Source organism: Prionailurus bengalensis, chromosome A2 (genome assembly GCF_016509475.1).
Source record: "Prionailurus bengalensis isolate Pbe53 chromosome A2, Fcat_Pben_1.1_paternal_pri, whole genome shotgun sequence".
Lineage (NCBI taxonomy): Eukaryota > Metazoa > Chordata > Mammalia > Carnivora > Felidae > Prionailurus > Prionailurus bengalensis.
In genome coordinates, this window is record NC_057348.1 from 4,488,839 (window position 1) to 4,507,500 (window position 18,662).

At 49.2% G+C, this 18,662-nt stretch overlaps 1 protein-coding gene across 1 annotated transcript in view; it reads left to right on the forward strand.

The window, feature by feature from the left end:
• The window catches only part of LOC122486774 (long-chain-fatty-acid--CoA ligase ACSBG2-like), a 32,895-nt gene extending 24,538 nt beyond the window's left edge, over positions 1–8,357 (forward strand). Inside the window, exons 9-15 of the mRNA XM_043586340.1 lie at positions 895–1,076; positions 1,231–1,470; positions 3,582–3,799; positions 6,124–6,263; positions 6,412–6,658; positions 7,921–8,029; positions 8,203–8,357. Of these exons, the coding sequence (XP_043442275.1) occupies positions 895–1,076; positions 1,231–1,470; positions 3,582–3,799; positions 6,124–6,263; positions 6,412–6,658; positions 7,921–7,994 (1,101 nt within the window). The 3' untranslated portion in view covers positions 7,995–8,029; positions 8,203–8,357. The remainder of the gene's footprint in view (positions 1–894; positions 1,077–1,230; positions 1,471–3,581; positions 3,800–6,123; positions 6,264–6,411; positions 6,659–7,920; positions 8,030–8,202) is intronic.
• The last annotated feature ends 10,305 nt before the right edge of the window (positions 8,358–18,662 follow it).

The following is an 18,662-nucleotide window of genomic DNA, read 5'->3' on the forward strand; positions in this document are numbered from 1 at the left end:
TCTTTTCTTTCATGACTGTAGTGCCCTATGCAAGAGACCCCTGTCTGCCCCGGGGCCACACAGGTTTCTGTCGTGTCCCACAAAGCCTCTGCATCTTAGCTCTTACACTCAGGTCTGTGCTCCGTGTTGAGTTCACTTTTGTGCTTGATGAGAAGACACTAAGCCGGGCTCTTTTATTTTCCAGGATATGAATAGCCTTTCTTCCACTGGACTGCTCATAAATGTACTCTGCCCCGTCGAACTGGACGTCCGTCCTTATGCCAGAACCGCACTGACCGGAGTTTTCTGGCTTTCTGGCAGGACGACCACCTTGCCCTGGTTTGCCTGGGACATCCCCAGTTTTATGACCGAAAGTCCCACGTTCCATGAACTCCTTCAGTTCTGAGCAAACCAGGGCAATTGCCCTGTTTTAGAATACATTGCAAAATCAAACAGTATTTCTTCCAATTCTGTTCTTCTCTTCCAAAACTGCTTTGGTCGTTCTAGGTCCTCTGCATTTCCATGTAAATTTTTAAGGTTGGCTTATCTATCTGTGTGGAAAACCTGCCTGGATTTTGACAGGGATTGCACTGAACCCGTAAATCTAATCGGGAAAGAGTCTTACATCCTTATTAACAGTTGTGCAAAATTCTACTCCAAGCTTGGGTCAGGTGTGGGTTGGTTGGTTTGTTTTTACCAGTCTGTGGGCTCCACCAAATCCCTAGAGAGCGTGCGAAATCTGATTGGCTACCGGCCAGCCAATGGGTTGGCTCCCTTGGGGGGGGGGGGGAGCTCACCCTGGGCCAATCAGCAAAGAGAAAGTACTCCTGGGCTGAGCTGGATGGCTGGGGAGAGATGGACATGTGGCTTCTACGCGAGGAGCAGGTGCGGCTAGATCAGCTCGGTCTCTTGCAGGGCACCTTGATCAATACTCTGCAGGAGGTAAAGCCTACTGCCTTCCTGGGGGTGCCCCGAATCTGGGAGAAGATGCAGGAGAGGATAAAGGAAACTGGCGCCAAATTCTCAAGCCTGAGGAAGAAGGTGTTTTCGTGGGGAAGAGTTATTGGCTTCAAGATCCATACAAAAGGGATGTTGGGGTAGGTGCAGGGTCCAGTGGGGCCAGGCCGGGAGAGGGCAGGGGGTGACAGGGCTCAGCCTTCTCCAGCTGGCTCCCCACCCACTCCCATTTGGTTGTCCATGACTGTTGACCCGTTCTTGGCATTCTTTTTTTTTTGTCCTTGGCATTCTTAGTCACAGGACACATGATACTCCCATAAGCTACCGCGTGTCGAAGGCCCTCGTGTTCAGCAAAGTCAAGAGCGCCCTTGGCCTTGATCGCTGCCACTCTTTTATCAGCGGAGCCGCACCCCTCAACCAACAGACCGCTGAGTTCTTCCTAAGCCTGGACATACCCATAGGCGAGATGTACGGTATGAGTGAGAGCTCAGGGCCCCACACCGCATCCAGCCGGGAGAGCTACAGGATTCAAAGGTACTGGCCTCCTGGGCAGACCCCCAGCCCTCCAGCAACATGGGGGTCAGGGGTTAAAGGTGGGAGGGTAGGCAAGCCACCGAGCTAAGGTGAACCCTGGCCTGAGTGTCCAGAATGGCCCCTGTTCTCCAGCCTCCAAGCCCTACATCCTCATGACCAAGGAAGCCCCCATGTGCCAGAGAGCCCACAGACAAGGACTCTTAGGATGTTCCGGGGTCTCCCCCACTGTAATTTGTGAGTTCTGCCTGCAGACAGCCCTCCCAGGCTCACTCACCCTCCTCAGGTTCACCTCCTGAGACCTCAGGACCCTTCATCCCTGCCATGCTCCCCCCGAAACACGTCCATGGGCCCCCATGGCTTCCTCCCAAGCTCAGCTGGTCCCAGGCTGCAGGAGTAGACCCAAGGACACTGAAACAGGAGGAACACCAAAGACGAGTTCTCTTTGGGTCTCACAGTCACAGGAGCTCCCACCATCTCTCTCTGACCCCTCGCTGCTGTCATATCACAAGTCCAGCTTGCCTTTCACGCTTGGCCAGGTTCCAACCGCCTCTGAACTTGGCAGAAAGTAAGCTCAATCTTCCTAATATGGTGAAACCATCCCTGCCTTTTATTTTACTCTGTGGGGGAGCTCTGCACCTCAACGTCCCCATCCCCACTCCGAAGTCCCATCTGAGGCCTCTTTTTGGTGTAACCCACATGCCCACTGCAGTTTCTCCAAAACCAAAGGGCAGTCCTTCCCTAAAGAGAAGGGACCAGAGGAAAGGTGCAAGTCCCGGCCTCCATCTTTAAATAAATGAGGAATACAGGCCCTCGTCCCCAAACTCAGAAGGCATAAAATGACGCGGTGAAAAGCTCCCTCCTGCTCACCCCAAATCTCCAGTCTGTGATGTGAGTTTGCCACGGCCACCATAACTAAGTCCCACAGACTCAAGCAAGGGAAACGTTTTCTTACAACTCCAGAGAACAGACGTCCAAGGTCAAGGTGTGGGCAGGCTGGCTCATTCTGAGGGTGACGGAGAATCTGCCCCAGGCCCTCCCCTGGCGTCTGGGGTGGGGCCTGGGGCTTGCTGGCCACCTCTGGCGCGTTCCAGGGCTTACAGACGCATCACCCGGATCCCCGCCTTAATCTTCACATGGTTCCCCCCACACGCGTGTCTGAAGGAGAAACCTCCCCTTTCTAGAAAGACACCAGGCCGGCTGGACTGGGGGCCACCCTACTCCAGTAGGACCTCGTCTTAATGTAACTAATTACACTGGCAGTGACCCTACTTGCAAACACGGTCACCTTGTGAGATGCTGGGGGCTTGTGCCACAACCTGTAGGGGGAGTGACGGGCACGATTCAGCCCCTAACGCCCTCCCGAGGGCAAAACCACCACAGCATTTCCTTTGAGTTAACCTCTGCATAAGCAGTGATGGGGACGTAGCTACTTCTATCCCAAACCAAAGCATTTTCCACGTGACAATGAACCCAAAACTCGTCTTCTCTCAACTGCTAGTTGCTCTCTGGAGCTTGGGAACCAAATGAAGCCAGATAACCCGGTGTCCTTCACTGTCTGGGTTTGTCATACAAACACCCAGTCTTGACTCACCAACCACGCTCAGCAACCCAATGGATCTGGCAGGTGAGAGATTCTTACCCGGTAGAGAACGTTCCCCTGTCCGAGCACACAGCTGCCCCGTCTTCAGCAGGCGCGTGGTATCCCGCTGGGGGCACGTACCCTCATTTACTCAACGGGGCCTTTTGTTGCTGGGATTCTTACGGCTTTTTCTCCATCTTTCATCACCACAAACGATGCTGAAGCAAGCGCTTTGTATACGTACCATATTATTGCGCTAAAAAAAAAAAAGGTATCTCAACACAACTTTTCATTTACATTCCTTTTGTTATGAGTGAGGTTGAAAAAAAAATCTTTGCATATATTTAAAATCCACTTGTATTTCTTCTCCTCGGAACGCTCTACGCCCACCAGGTCCCGGAGAGGGTGAGACAGCAGGTCCCACGTGGGTCAGCTGAGCGGCGTTTGGAGCCTGGGCTGCAGACCCGGGCTGACCTGGGTGGGTGACCCGGTCTCTCTGTGCCCTGATTTTCCCCCTCCCGTCCCCCAGCAGCTGTGGCAAAGTCATGGATGGGTGTAAGAACATGCTGTATCAGAAGAACAAGGACAGCACAGGGGAGATCTGCATCTGGGGCCGGCACGTCTTCATGGGCTATCTGGATATGGAAGATAGGACCATGGAGATCATTGACGACGAAGGCTGGTTACACACCGGGGACCTGGGCTACACAGACAACCAGGGCTTCCTCTACATCACCGGCCGCATCAAAGGTACTGGGGCTGGCCCCACAGGGGCTTCCTGTAGGCAGGCCGACCCTGAACCCTCACCAGCAAAGGCTCCCAACCCCCCACCTTACCCGGGGGAGGGCCCCCACAGAGGTACAATGACAATCCCTCTGCAGATTTCAGCTCTTCCCTGGCGCCCAGCATTTGGCCCCGGAAAGAAGGGTCCTGGGGGAGACACCCATGCTAGCTCTGAGATCGACATAATTGTAACAATTCAGTGAGGATGAACGGAAACTGCTGTAGAGCAGGGATAAGCCAGCTCTTCCTGATAAGGGCCTGAGAGCAAATAGTCTTTGGATCTGAGGGACGGAGAGCTGTGTCAGAGCTGCTCAACTCGGCCACTGGGGTACGAAGGCAGCCATGGGCAACATGTAGACAAACAGACGTGGCCGTGTCATATAATCCTCACGCGTCACAAATATGATGCTTTGAGTTTCCTTCCAACCGGTTAAAAGTATAGAAAACCAGGGGCACCTGGGTGGCTCAGTCGGTCGAGTATCTGACTCTCGGTTTCAGGTCATGATCCCCAGGGTCGTGGGATTGAGCCCTGTGGAGCCTGGTTAAAATTCCCACCCACCCTCCCCGGTGCTTCTCCCCTACTTGTGTGTACTTCTGCATGCTCCCTCTCAAAAAATAAATAAAATAAATAAATAAATAAATAAAATAAAATAAAATAAAATAAAATAAAATATAAAATATAAAATAAAATATAAAATAAAATAAATAAAATAAAATAAATAAAATAAAAAATAAAATAAAATAAAATAAAAATTAAATTAAATTTTAAAAATAAAATAAAATAAATAAAATAAAATAAATAAAATAAAATAAAAAATAAAATAAAATAAAATAAAAATTAAATTAAATTTTAAAAATAAAATAAAATAAATAAAATAAAATACAAAATAAAATAAAATAAAAATTAAATTAAGTTAAAAAAATAAAATAAAATAAATAAAAATAAAATAAATAAAACAAAATAAAATAAATAAAACAAAATAAAAATAAATAAAACAAAATAAAAATAAATAAAAACCATTTTTAGCTCGTGGTCAGACAAAAACATGGAAGGTTGGACTGGACTCACAGTCTATAGTTTGCCAACCTCTGATGTTGACAGAGCATTTGACAGTGAGCCTGACACAGGCAGTTAACTATTCAATAAGCGGGCTATGTTAGCATCATTTCCATGATAAGCAACAGAAAACCCTTCTTATATACGTTTGAGTGACAAAGAGAAACTATTGGCACAAAAATGGAAAAGCCCAAAAAGGTCTCACTTCAGGCCTGGCTGGATCCAGGTGCCGAAACAACATCACAAGGAATTGGCATTATCCTTCCCTTACTGAGCTGTCCTTGGTGTTGGGATCCTTCTGGAAGAGGCTCTTCCCATTTGGTGACAAGATGGCCGCCAACAGTCAAGGCTCACCCTAACCCTAAGGGACAGCAAAAGTCTTAGGTCTGACTCTCACTGGATCCCATTTCGAAATGAATCGCTGTACAGAATGGAATACACCGACTGGTCAGACCTGGCCACGTGCCCATCCTAGCAGTCCTGGCCCAAACCACAAGCGTGCACGATGGAGCAGAGTCCCCTACGGAAACAGCAGGGCTGGTTGCTCGGAGGACGAGTCACAGGCAAACACCAGCACAGGTGTCCGTCGCACAATCATAGTATTACTACTGCCACAACAACCTCGGTACGGACGGCTGAAAGAGAAGACAGATCTTGGGTGGGTGGGGCAGGAGGCAGCCGGCATCCTTGGGCGAAAGAGCAAGTGGGGAACACAGCCGGGGCGGGAGGAGGAGCTCCTGGAGAATGTGAGTGGCTGGGAGGAAAAGTGATGCAGTTCTCTTAAGGTCTGCCCAAGTTAGGGATGCCACCTAAGGACTTAGGTTTTTGGGGGTTGCCAAGTGGTAGAAAAATCAGGAGACAGAGACACGCGGCACAGCCAGAAGCATGTCGCTGGCTTCCAAGCAAGACACATTGGAGGGCTTGGATCAGGGTACAGAGGACCAAGAAACTGGCGATGGGTTAATACGGCGCTGTCCAAGTGTCCTGTGCACAGGACTCGGACATTTGCTGGGAATTTCAAGGAGGCGAGGGAACAGGAGCAGAGTGACGCTGGGTCTGTGGGCTAGAGAAGGGCATGGTGGGAGTCCCGGCCCTGGGCACAGGTCCTCCTCTGCTTCTGGGGTTTTCTAAGAGGGTGGTCATCTGTGCCAGCATCCGTCCCCTCTGATCCTCGAGGGGGCGGGGCTTTTGTACTGTCTCTGTTGAAACCTCACCGAGCCATGCTTTGTTCCAGAAATCCTCATCACAGCCGGCGGTGAGAACGTGGCCCCTATTCCCATTGAGAACATGGTTAAAGAGAAGATTCCCATAATCAGTCATGCCATGTTAGTGGGAGAGAAGGCAAACTTTCTAAGCATCCTGCTGACACTGAAGGTAACGTGGGTTTGCTGTCCTGGGGGGGCTCTGCCCCAGGGTCCGGAGGGTGCGCCCCTGTGGGTCCAAGATCCGCTTCCTGGTCCGCAGGGGTGGCCAGGAAGCGTGTGCGGTCACTGGGTGTGGTGACGAGGGTCTCCTGGGGCAGTGTAAGATGGACAGGATAACTGGAGAGCCACTGGACGAGCTAAGCTCGGAGGCCATCAACTTCTGCCGGAAACTGGGAAGCCACGTGTCCACCGTCTCTGAGATTTTGGAGCTGCAGGACCCCCTGGTCTACAAGGCCATCCAGGAGGGCATAGATGCCGTGAATGAGGAAGCCATCTCCAATGCACAGAGGATCCAGAAGTGGGCCATCCTGGAGAAGGACTTTTCTGTCCCCAGTGGAGAGCTAGGTGAGCAGTCTGGAGAGCAGGTGGTCTTTGGCACTTGGAGGCTGGTCCCTGGCTAGTGTCCAGGACTACACAGGCTCTAAGGAGATGTGTTCTTTTCTGGGGGTCAGGGAGTCCACCTCCAGCTCACTGGTGTCCCAGATCCTCCCCCCCCCAACACACACACACAAGGTCCCTTCTACCCAGGGCAGCATATCTCTCACTCTAGGAATAAAAGCCAAACTCATTATGACTCTGCATGACCCTTCCATTGACCTCTCCCTTTTCACTTACCCTACCCCAACTGCACAGGCCTCCCTGCTGTTCCCACAACTCCCCAGGCAAATTTTGCCTCAGGGCCTTTGCACCTGCTGTGCCCACTGCCTAGAATGCCCTTCCCCCTCAATTCTTTGGCTCCTTCTCATTGTCCAGGTCTCACCTACAGGTCTCACCTTACCACACACTTCCTCAGAGAGGCCTCCTCTGGCCATCCTAGCTAACGTGACTCACTGACACCCTTCATAGGGCATGCCTCCTACACTGCCGCCATCTTGTCCCTGTAACACATCATCATCTGGAGTTACCCCATGTATTGGCTGATTTTGGTCTGTCTGCCCCCTGCACCCTGCCCTCTCCAGGATGGGCGGAGGTCTTGCCTGTCCTTTCTGGGGCTTGCTCTCAGCACTCAGCTGTAGTCTGATGGCATGGACAGCAAAGAGTTAGAGTGATGGCAAACACACAGCCTCCAACAACTTGGGTTCAAATCCTGTCCCTTGAGGGGGCACTTGTCTCTCCAAGCCTTGGTCCTTTCAACTACGAGTTGAAAATGCAGCCCTCATGGGGCTGCTCAGGACACGGCTGGGGAAGCCTGAACCCCACAGTGACCCAGAGCCTACGAGCAGCCTGGGCCGTGGATCAGACCACTTCCGAATTCATGCCTTGCCCCTGCTGGGCACATGCTGGGCCACCTCAGAGCTACTGGCCCTGAGACGGTTTCCTCACCTGGAAGATGAGGGGGCGGTGCACCCCCTTTGCTGGGTTCGCCGTCCACATTAGGCACAGAGCTCAGCGTGCTGTGCACCTGCCAGCCCACAGAGTCCTCACTGCAGCCCAAGGCGAGGGAGAGTTCATCACTCCCCACACTGAAGGTGGAGGGAACACACCCAGGAAGTCGATGGGAGAGCCAGCCCCCAACACGGGGACCCTGCTCCCCCCCCCCCCCCGCCCAGGATATGTGGCCTTTTATTTCATCCCCACATTGGAACTGGTTTCTCCTTTCTCGATAGGTCCGACGACAAAGGTTAGGAGACATTTTGTGGCCCAGAAATACAAAAGGCTAATTGAAAGCTTCTACTACTGACCTCTCTGGCGGAGCAGCTCTCGGCTGTCCCAACGGTGAGACTGGCTTGGCTTGGCTGGGCTGGGCTGGGCCAATGGAAGTGGTCTCCCCTGTGTGGCAGGCGGGGCTGTGGGCGGGGCTGCAGAGGCCACACACACACACACACACACACACACACACGGCTCCCAGAGGCCCTGGCTCTGGCCTCAACTCATGCTTTCTCTACCAGGGTCATGGCCAGCCCTGCACACTCCTTCTTGGCTGGCTGCCAAGGCTGTTAGCTGTTCCTCCTGCCTTTTCTACTCGTCTCAGAGAAGGAGCGGAGCAATCTTCCCATCCAGGACCAGGTTTTGCTGTTAAAATGCTCAAATGTTTCATAGCTCATGTGGAGGAGGCCTTTTGTTAGGAACGTTCGTGGGGGGAGAGTGCTACTTGCCAGGAGCCCAAGGAATGATGCATGCTGGCCCATCGCAGATGGTAAGGGATGGGGTCTTGAAAAACTCCCACCTACAAACCCCTGTCCTCTCCCCAAGTCTCATCCACAGGAGCTCCCATAACACCAAGGGTCCCTGACAGGTTTGTGGGAGCCCAGCTAGATGCAAGAGCATCGGCACAACAAATTCTCAGTTGTCCTAAAAGCCACTGGTAAACTTTTCACGTTCAAATCATCGCCTGCTGATGCCCCCAGCCAGCTCACCTGTAGCAGCCTGCCGGGGCTTCTGCAACCAAGAGCCCTGCAAGGTACCGGCTGGGTTGGCTTGTTCTGAGGCTTGTCTCTGTGTCCACATTTCCCCTTTTCACAAGGACACTGGTCATCCTGGATCGGGGCCCACCCTAATGACCTCATTTTAGCTCGATCACCTCTGTAAAGACTCTATCCTCAAATACAGTCACATTCTGAGGTCCTGGGGGTTAGGGCTTCCACAGATGAATCAGGACAGGGTGGGGGATGGGGGGAGGCAGGCATAATTCGGCCCATCACACCTTTTCTTCATTGTTGACTGGCCTCACTCTTCCACACCTTCATCTGCCAAAGTCTCGTGGGGGAGCCCAGCAGTTAAACAAATCATGTGTATCATTCCACATCTTTTGCAAGACTTCCAATTGCACCTTGCAGTTGGGCAAAAGACCACCTGACACTGACATGGGGGTGGGAGATGGACCCTTTACACCTGTGCTGACCAAGATGGCAGCCATTCAAACTGAGATGTGCCACAAGTCCAAACATAGACTGGCTTTGACAGCTGGGTATGAAATAGAGAATACAAAATACCTCATTAATATCTTAAAATATTGATTACATGTTGAAATGATACTATTTTAGACATATTGGGTGACAAAAATATATTACTTCAGTTAATTTCACCTATTACATTTTTACATGTGGCTACCAGAAAAAAAATTAAAAAAAATTTTTTTAATGTTTATTTTTAAGACACAGAGCATGAGTGGGGGAGGGGCAGAGAGAGAGAGAGAGAGACAGAATCCAAAGCAGGCTCCAGGCTCTGAGCTTGTCAGCACTAGAGCCCGACGTGGGGCTCGAACTCACGAAGCATGAGATCATGACCTGAGCTGAAGTCGGATGCTTAACCGACTGAGCCACCAGGGTGCTCTGAAGATTTTTAATTACATAGGTGGCTTACATGATATTTCTCATGGACAGCACTGCTCTAAAGTTCACTGGAGAGGGATTCAATTGTTTTTCTAACTTATAAACTAATACATTCATTCAGGAATATTTTCATCCTATGGTAACTGTGGGATCTCAGAGAATGAGCACACAGATTTCAAGTCTCTCCAGGTAATAACTTATCCTTCCTCTCCCTCCAGCTTCCAACAGGAAGATCCCTCTGGGTAGGGGCTTTTTCTTCTGTTTTTAAGAAGCCTAGATTCCCCATGGGTCAGTCTGTTGAAGAGGTGCCCCCTCAGGGACCTGCCATGCCTTTTGAAGGAATATATTGGATCATCATAGATATCTGAATTCCTGTGAACCTTCAAGGCATGATCCCAGGGAAACTTATGGGGAAGCCTATAAAGAACCTCTCGGGGCACCTGCGTGGCTCAGTTGGTTGAGTGTTCGATGTCAGCCCAGGTCGTGATCCTGTGCTTCATGGGTTTGAGCCCCACATCAGGCTCTGTGCTGACAGCTCGGAGCCTGGAGCCTGCTTCGGATCCTGTGTCTCCCTCTCTCTCTGCCCCTCCCCCACTCTGTCTCTCTGTCTCCCCAAAATAAATAAACATTAAAAAAAATAAAAAACAAAAAGAACTTCTCATCTTGTGGGTTCCAATTCGAGATTCGAGTTTTTTCTCCCCAGAGGGCTGAGGCATCAGAAAGAAAAACCTTCACAAGTCTATGGCTATACCACCCTGAACACGCTTGATCTCATCTGATCTCAGAAGCTGTGCAGGGTCAGGCCTGGTTAGTACTCGGATGGGAGGAAAGCCTTCGCACGTCTGAGGAAGTGGGTCCCCAAGCCAACTCATCTTCCTAGAAGCAACCTGGAAACTCTTCCAATAAGTTCTGATAATAAAGCATTTCAGCAACCCACATCCCGATTTGGGGCCAGATTCAAACATTTTGTCCTTTGTTGAGAAGTTCAGACTCTGAAATCAGTTCTGAGTTCAAATTCTGACTAGCTATGTGAGTTCAACCTTCTGAGTCTGGAGGGGGTGGGGCTCTGTAATCCTCCCCCGCCCCCCCCCCCGCCACTCACAGGGTGGCTGTGGAAGACTCACACCATCACAGGTGAAGGTACACAGAGAACGCAAACGGAGTGCAGCATCTGATACCCAAAAGCCCTCGAAACAGGTAAACTGTATCATCGAAGCACCCACAAGTCTCGGTTAACAGCTGATTCTTGATAAATGCCATCTCTGGGGATGAGTCTCACTGTTATCCTAAGGTCCAAAATAACAGAAACTTAAAGAAGAGAGAAGTTCAGGGGCACCTGGGAGGCTCAGTCAGTTAAACCTCTGACTCGGTTTCAGCTCTGGTCATGAGCTCACGGTTCACGAGTTCGAGCCCCGCATCAGGCTCTGCGCTGATGGCGTGGGGTCTGCTTGGTATCCTCTTTCTCCCTCTCTCTCTGCCCCTCTCACATACACACTTTCTCTCAAAATACATAAATAAAAACTTTAAAAAAAAGTTCATTCTTCTTTCATCCACAAGTCCATATACAGGCAGATCAAAGCTGACACAATAAATCCACAGTGTTGGTCCCTGAAAGACCAGTGGGGGAGGCACCTCCCAGGCCAAAGGAGGACAGCCTATTAGGACAGGAGGAAGAAAATTTCCAGTCTTTAAGGTTCTAGATACCCACATGTGTCCCAGGGCCCCTTTTCTTTTTAAAATATAAAAGTAAAGGGGCGGCTGGGTGGCTCAGTTGGTTAAGCGTCTAACTTGGGCTCGGTCATAATCTCGTGGTTCGTGAGTTTGAGCCCCATGTCGGGCTCTGTGCTGACAACTCGGAGCCTGGAACCTGCTTTGGATTCTGCGTCTCCCTCTCTCTCTGCGCCTTCCCCGCTCATGCTCTGTCTCTCAAAAATGAATAAACATTAAATATATATCTATATCTATATCTATAAGTATAAATAGATCAGAAATATATGAAGACATTCTCCTTGCAATAATAATAATAATAATAATGCATATAAGGGTAAAGTCATTTTTGGTGGGCTTCCTTACCCATCTGGTAGGTCTGTTTTTTTAATATGTAAGTGTAGTCAATCTTCCTCTTTTGAAGACTCTGTATTTGCAAGTTTGGCACTCACTAAAACTTACCTGTAACCCCCAAGTCAATGCTCCCTGTACTTTTGTGGTCATCTGTGGACATGCGCAGAGCAGTCAAAAGTCTGAAGTGCCCAACATTCACATTCTCAGCTGAGGTCAAACACAGCACTGCCTTGCCTTCTCGCTTGAGCTCACAATGTAAATGCACGTCCTTCTGGGGGTCTGCTTAGCACCGTGTTTTTGCATGTTTGTTGGGTGATTTCACTGCTGAAAGTGGCCCCCAAGTCTAGTGCTGAAACTCTGTCTAGTGTTCCTGACTGCAAGAAGGCTATGATGAGCCCAGGGAGAGAAAATACAGGTGTCAGATAAACTTCATTCACACATGAATTCTAGCGCTGTTGGCCATGAGTTCAATGCAAATGGATCAATAATGTGTATTAACTAAGGTGTCCCTGAACAGAAAACACAAATAAACAAGGTCAGGTAGCGATCAGTTCACAAAAATGTTGTGACAGAGGCTGCCAGGAACCTGACTCTGTATTTCTCCTAAGAGCCATGGTTCGATATTTGCTAATCCAGTATTCACAGCACCTGTATAAACATAACTACCACAAATAACAAGAATCGACTACATATATATGTCACTATAGAAAAAAGATATGTGTGTGTGATAGAGGTGGGAGAATTCATATTTATGTATAAAAATACGTAAGAGAGACATTTTCTGTTCCGGGCAGGGGACAGTTAGCACGGTGGTTGAGAATGTGAGGAGGGGGCAGGGGGCAGGCTTAGAGGCCAAGGGTGTGGAACCGAGGGGAACACAGACATGGCAGGCTGAGGAGAGGAACAGTGTGGTCAGGAGGCTGGATACACTGAACAAATAAGTAAATAGATTTCTAAAAAGTGGAAGCCAAGTTTCTCGTTGCCAGAAAAGAAACTTAGGAAAAGGCTAGAATGAGGAGGTATTATATTTGAATTGGAGGTTATGTACAACTCATAGTTTTATAATACATACACACGGATACAGAACTGTAGACATGTGTTATATATATCTACTAGGTCTGTAAGTACACACTCACGTAGTTTTGTGTACATACATGCACATACATACATACATACATACATATGTGTTTTCTATCTCCGTCTGCTCCAAGGGCCCAGCAGCAGTTAGCACACTGAATGCCCAGATATTGGCTTCTAAATCCCATCTACTGCTAAAAGGAACCAGGGATGTTTGGGGAAATGTCTGAGTCCAGGGCCAAGAAAGAGCCTGGAACTTCTTGTGCCAGAAAGTAAAGTGCTAAAACAAAATGAAACAAAACACAAAAGGTGGGGCTTGGCTGAGGGCCAGAGGAACCAGGCTGAAGGACTTTCCGCTGGCCACATCAGGGGCAATTTGAGTATCAAAACAAATAATGACAGTAACAGAGTATACCCCACAGAATAACTGGTTATAACTATTGTAACACTAAGTCCCTAATAACACAGAAGGAATAGTGGGATTGGAAAATCTCCATCTGGCAGTCGGTATGCAGGTGGATGGACAAACAGGGGTCATCACCGGGTACCAAGGTCAGTGGCTGGAGGTTTGACGATGGGGAAGATGGTATAATCTCATAATACCTCCCCACACAATTCCGATCAATTACAGAAGGAGGAAAGATAAATTTAAGGTGGGTGAGCCTGACAGACACCAACTTGACCAGGTGGTCAAGGTTTACGTCACCTCCTGATGACCGCGCAAAAAGGAACATAGCGTGCTTTCTGTCCCATTCCTTCTAAGAAAGCTGTTGCGAGTTGGAGGGACCGGGTCTGAGCATGACCACAAGGTGACAATAGCTTTATGTGGGCAACACTTTGGTTCCAGTGCAGGGAAAGTCCCTCACTTTCCATGAGAGTTTCCAGAGGCGAGAGCACAGAGGCTACCGCCCAGGACCGGAGGAGGGCAAGGGGCCACCCTCACACCCCAGGAGAAAGAGGGCTTATCTGTCTGGGTGATATGGCTCAGCAGCTGGGCAGGGAGTTTTGGGGTCCGACGGCTCCAAAGGGCACAGTGGCCTGGGGTCTCTTATAGCTCTGGAGTTTATCTTTTATATGGCACATGTTGCATAAAGTTTCAAGAGATATACAAAGCAAGCAGGCTCTAAATGGCTAAAAAATATGCTTATTTAAGGTATATTTTTATTTTTTTATGTTTATTTATTTTGAGAGAGAGAGAGAGAGAGAGAGAGAGAGAGAGAGAGAGAGAGAGAATGAGAATGAGAATGAGCAGAGGAGGGGCAGAGACAGAGAGGGAGAGAGAGAGAATCCCAAGCAGGCTCTACGCGGTCAGAGCAGAGCCCGACACGGGGTGCAAACTCACCAACCGTGAGATCATGACCTGAGCTGATACCGAGAGTCAGATGCTTCACCAACTGAGCCTCCCAGGCGCCCCTAAGGTGTATTTTAAACAACTGGCTGTGTAGGAAACTGAGTTTGCTACCGTCTTTCCCTTCTGATGGTGTATAATGATCAATATAATTTAACGTACCCCTGGGACCTAGAAAATCGTCTGTTCCAAGTTAAAGAAAAAAAAATGGGGTTTGGCTCCAGAGGGCTTTTGAGCTGCAGGTCCCAAACTGCTGTGAGGAAGTGAACCACACAGGCCAGTTACATGGAGCCCCAGTCTGGTCAAGAGAAAGCAGCAGGCGAACCCGAGATGGGGCTCACTCTATAGAAGGTAAGGCCCGTGTTCTTCAAGCCGGGCCAGGGATGAGAGACAGAGAGGGGGTGAAGGAGACTGAAGGGGTCTGAGGAGACATGACAGCTAAGGGCACATGACCCTGGACCAGAAAGGGGGGCCGTACCAGATCACTTAAGAAAATAAGAATGGGATGCGAGGAATGGATGGTCAGGCGGAGATGGTGATGTGCCGATGTGGAGGCTTGTGTGCTGCTTGTGTGGGACAGCGTCCTTGTCTGGAGAAGATACACACTCAGAATAATTGTGCAAAACACCTGCAGGTTACTCGGAAAAAGACTAACGGACAATCTGGTGGGGGCGGGGGGCGGGCAGTGGGTGACGGAGGAAATGCAGCTGCATAGAGGATGGAGAGTTCTTTGCGGAGTGTTTTGGAAACTTTCCCGTAACTTACTATGGCCTCAAAATAAGTTATTTAAAGGGCATGTTAAAAGACATAAACTTGGGGCGCCTGGGTGGCACAGTCGGTTAAGTGTCCGACTTCAGCCAGGTCACGATCTCACGGTCTGTGAGTTCGAGCCCCGCGTCAGGCTCTGGGCTGATGGCTCAGAGCCTGGAGCCTGTTTCCGATTCTGTGTCTCCCTCTCTCTCTGCCCCTCCCCCGTTCATGCTCTGTCTCTCTCTGTCCCAAAAAGAAATAAACATTGAAAAAAAAAAAAAAAGACATAAACTTGGTTTTTCTCCCACTTAAAAAAAATATGCTAGGGCCCGTCAGGGTGGCTCAGTCAGTCAAGCGTCTGACTTCGGCTCAGGTCGTGATCTCACGGTTCGTGGGTTCGAGCCCCGCGTCGGGCTCTGGGCTGGCGGCTCGGAGCCCGGAGCCTGCTTCGGATTCTGTGTCTCCCTCTCTCTCTGCCCCTCCCCCGCCTGTGCTCTGTCTCTCTCCTTCTGGCATCTCAACTGTAGTCACTAAGGCCGGCACCGAGTTCAGCTTTCCGTTCACCAACCCCACTTACAACCAGAACAACCCCCAGCTGCTCGAGCCAGTCTAATAAAGCTAACACCTCTAGTCCGCACACCTATCTGGATAAACTCATTTCTCCTTTCCCGGTGTAGCACCCTCGGAATCCGACCCCACACGTAGGACCCAGATTGTCTGCCCGTTTCTACATTACCCAAATCTTACAGGTCATTTGCAATTTTTCATCCCAAGGCTTGGCATTGTAAGTTAAGTGGCCTCCTGAAGTAATTTTGAGACTTCACTCCCTTTTCGGTGTGGACGCAAGGAGGGAGCTAGCGTGAAAACTGGCTTCTATCGCAAGGTTACTGCCTCTCTAGATGGCGGGAAGGGGCTGCCTTTTGTTTCTTCCTTCCTGGCAAGGGAGCCTGAGTGGGATTCTAAAGTTCAGGGCGGGCACTCAAAATCATACAGTCTTCTTCCCAAATGACACCATTCCAAATATTTCCATTCTCAGGCTCCCTCAAATGCCCTGACTTTCACACAAAGATCTGGTGAGAATTCATGCCACGCTATAATTCAGCAACCTGAAGCTAGAAGAGGTAAGAAATCACCAAAAGCATCCACAGCACCGATTCTCTGAAAACTGCTTTGAGATACGAATTTGAACTCAGAACCTGTCATTTTCTTAAGCCCTCCCATGCTGTCACAAATAGCCTGCAGGCTCAGAGTCCGTGTAATCCTTATGTCCCCCATGATGACGTCCTTGTCCTGTCCCTCCATCCACCAGATCCTTGCCTTTAATAAAAGAACAAAGATACAGGACTTTTGTCTTAACAGCTTACCACAAAGCTACTGACCGAAACTGTGCTATGACATCAATAAGACAGACAGTCCTGAAATGCAAGCTCACACTTATGGTCAACTAATCCTTAATAAAGGTGCCAAGGTGACTCAATGGGAAAAGGGCAGTCTTTTCAACAAATAATGATGGAATACGCCAAAAACAAACAAAACACTTAGGAGAACTTAGACCATCACCTCACACTACACACAAAAACGAAATCAAAATGTATAGCGCATCTAAATGGAAAAGCCAAAACTACAAAACATTAGGGGGTATAAATGTGCCCTTGGATTAGGTTTCTGAGATATGATTTCTTAGATATGACACCAAAGCACAAACCACAAATTAAAAGAAATGACAAAAAATGGACCTCACCGAAATCAAAAACTCTTGTCCTTCAAAAGATACTGGCAAATAAACGTCAACTCTGCAGGTAAAAAGACAAATGTATTTAAGAATCATGTATCTGCTAGGGGTGTCTGGGTGGCTCTGTCAGTAAAGTGTCCAACTCTTGATTTCGGCTCAGGTCATGATCTCACAGTCATGAGATCAAGCCCCATGTCAGGCTCCACATTGGGCACGAAGCCTGCTTAGGATTCTCTCTCCCTCTCTCTCTTTCTGCCCCTCCCCTGCTCTCTCTCTCAAAGAAAAAAAATTTAAAAAAAAAGAATCACGTATCAGTTTAAGGACTTGTCGCCAGAATATGTAAAGAACACTTACAACTCAACAATAAAAAAGCAAATGACTCAATTTACGGATTTGATGGAACATTTCTGTAAAGACAGACAAGTGGCCACTTAACATGTGAAAAGATGCCCAATGTCATTAATCATCAAGGACGTGCAAGTGGGAAGTACAATGTCACAGCACTTTACGCCCACCCACCCAATGCCAAGTGTTGGCAACCACGTGCAGAAACCAGAACCCGTTTCTGCTGGTGGGAATGCAAAATGGCACCACAACTTTGGAAAGCAAGTTTAGAAGTTTCCTCCAACGTTAAACGAAGAGTTACTATGTGACCCAGCAATTCAGCTCCCACGTATATACGATGCCAAGGAGAGATGACGCAAAAATTTGTATACCGATGTTCATAGCGCCATTATGCATAAGCACCAAACGCTGGGAGAAAATCCGAATGTCCGTCAACCAATGAGTCACTACACAAAACATAGTACATCCAAATAATGGAATGCCACTCAACCATAAAAATGCTCGAACAACCAACACGTGCAGATGAACTTACGCTACGTGGAAAAGGCCAGACGCAAGAGACCACACGATGCATTACTCTGCTTATAGGACATTTCTAATAAAGGCAAAGCTATGGAGACAGAGAGCAGATCAGCAGTTGCCCGAGGCTGGGATGAGGTCTTTTCAGGGTGATGGAAGCGGCCAAAAATTAGAATATGGTGATGGCTTCACAATCGCATGGCTTTATTAAAAATCGTTGCACTGGGTGGATTTATGGGTGGATTTTACGGTTTGTAAATTACAGCTCAAAAAAGCTGGGGGGTGGGAATCGCTCATAAGGCTGGAGGGGGATGTGCAGGAACGACCCCTAGGCCCCCCGTCGAGAAGGCCCCATCACCTCTACAGCAGCCAACGGTGGAATCACACTGCCCCCGCTGTGATCAGGAACACTGTTCGTGCCCAAGAAGCTGCTGATTCGGGAGACTGCTGGCCAAAGCAGGAAGCGGGGGCTCCCACTGCTGGCCCCAGAACCATGTGGCTTCAGCCAGAAACCCCCTTGGCTCTCCCCCTCACGTGACTCACCTCCAAATCAATCAAGATTTGGAACGTCAGCAGCCACCCCAGCAACCTTTCTGTCTCTATGAATCTGACTTAAGTACCTCACAGGACTAGAATCCTACAGTATTTGTCCTTTTGTGTCTCACTTATGTCACTGAGCATAATGTCTTCAAGGTTCATCCACGTTGTAGCAGGTGCCAGAAACGTCCTCCCTTTTCTAAGGCTGAGTAATATTCCATTGCGCGGATGGACCACCATTTATCCTTCATCCACCAGTGGACGGTGGGTTTCTCTGAACTACCGTGAATCATGCTGCTTTGAACGGGAGTGTGCAAACCCTCTTCGAGTCCCTGCTTCCAATTCTCTTGGGTATATCCCCGGAAATGGGACTGTGGGGTCACACGATAATGTGATGCTTAAATTTTTGAGGAGCCAAAGAGGCCTCTAAATGATCTGTGTGCGAATCGGCCTCAACAGGGTCCAACAATCTGTGCAAATGCAGCTGCCTACACATCTGGGAGACTAGTCCATCTCCAGAAAGTGCTGGATGGACACATGAATTCATGAACAACCAGGCACAGCGAATCAAAGTCCTTGTCGACCTTCTGCCGACCTTGCCTAGCTCTTTGAAACAGTCGGCTTCCTTAGCCTCCGTGCTGCCAGTGCCTTCCAGGCCGCCTCCTCTGTCTCACTACTCCCTGTCAGGCTCCCTCGTGAACACGTTCA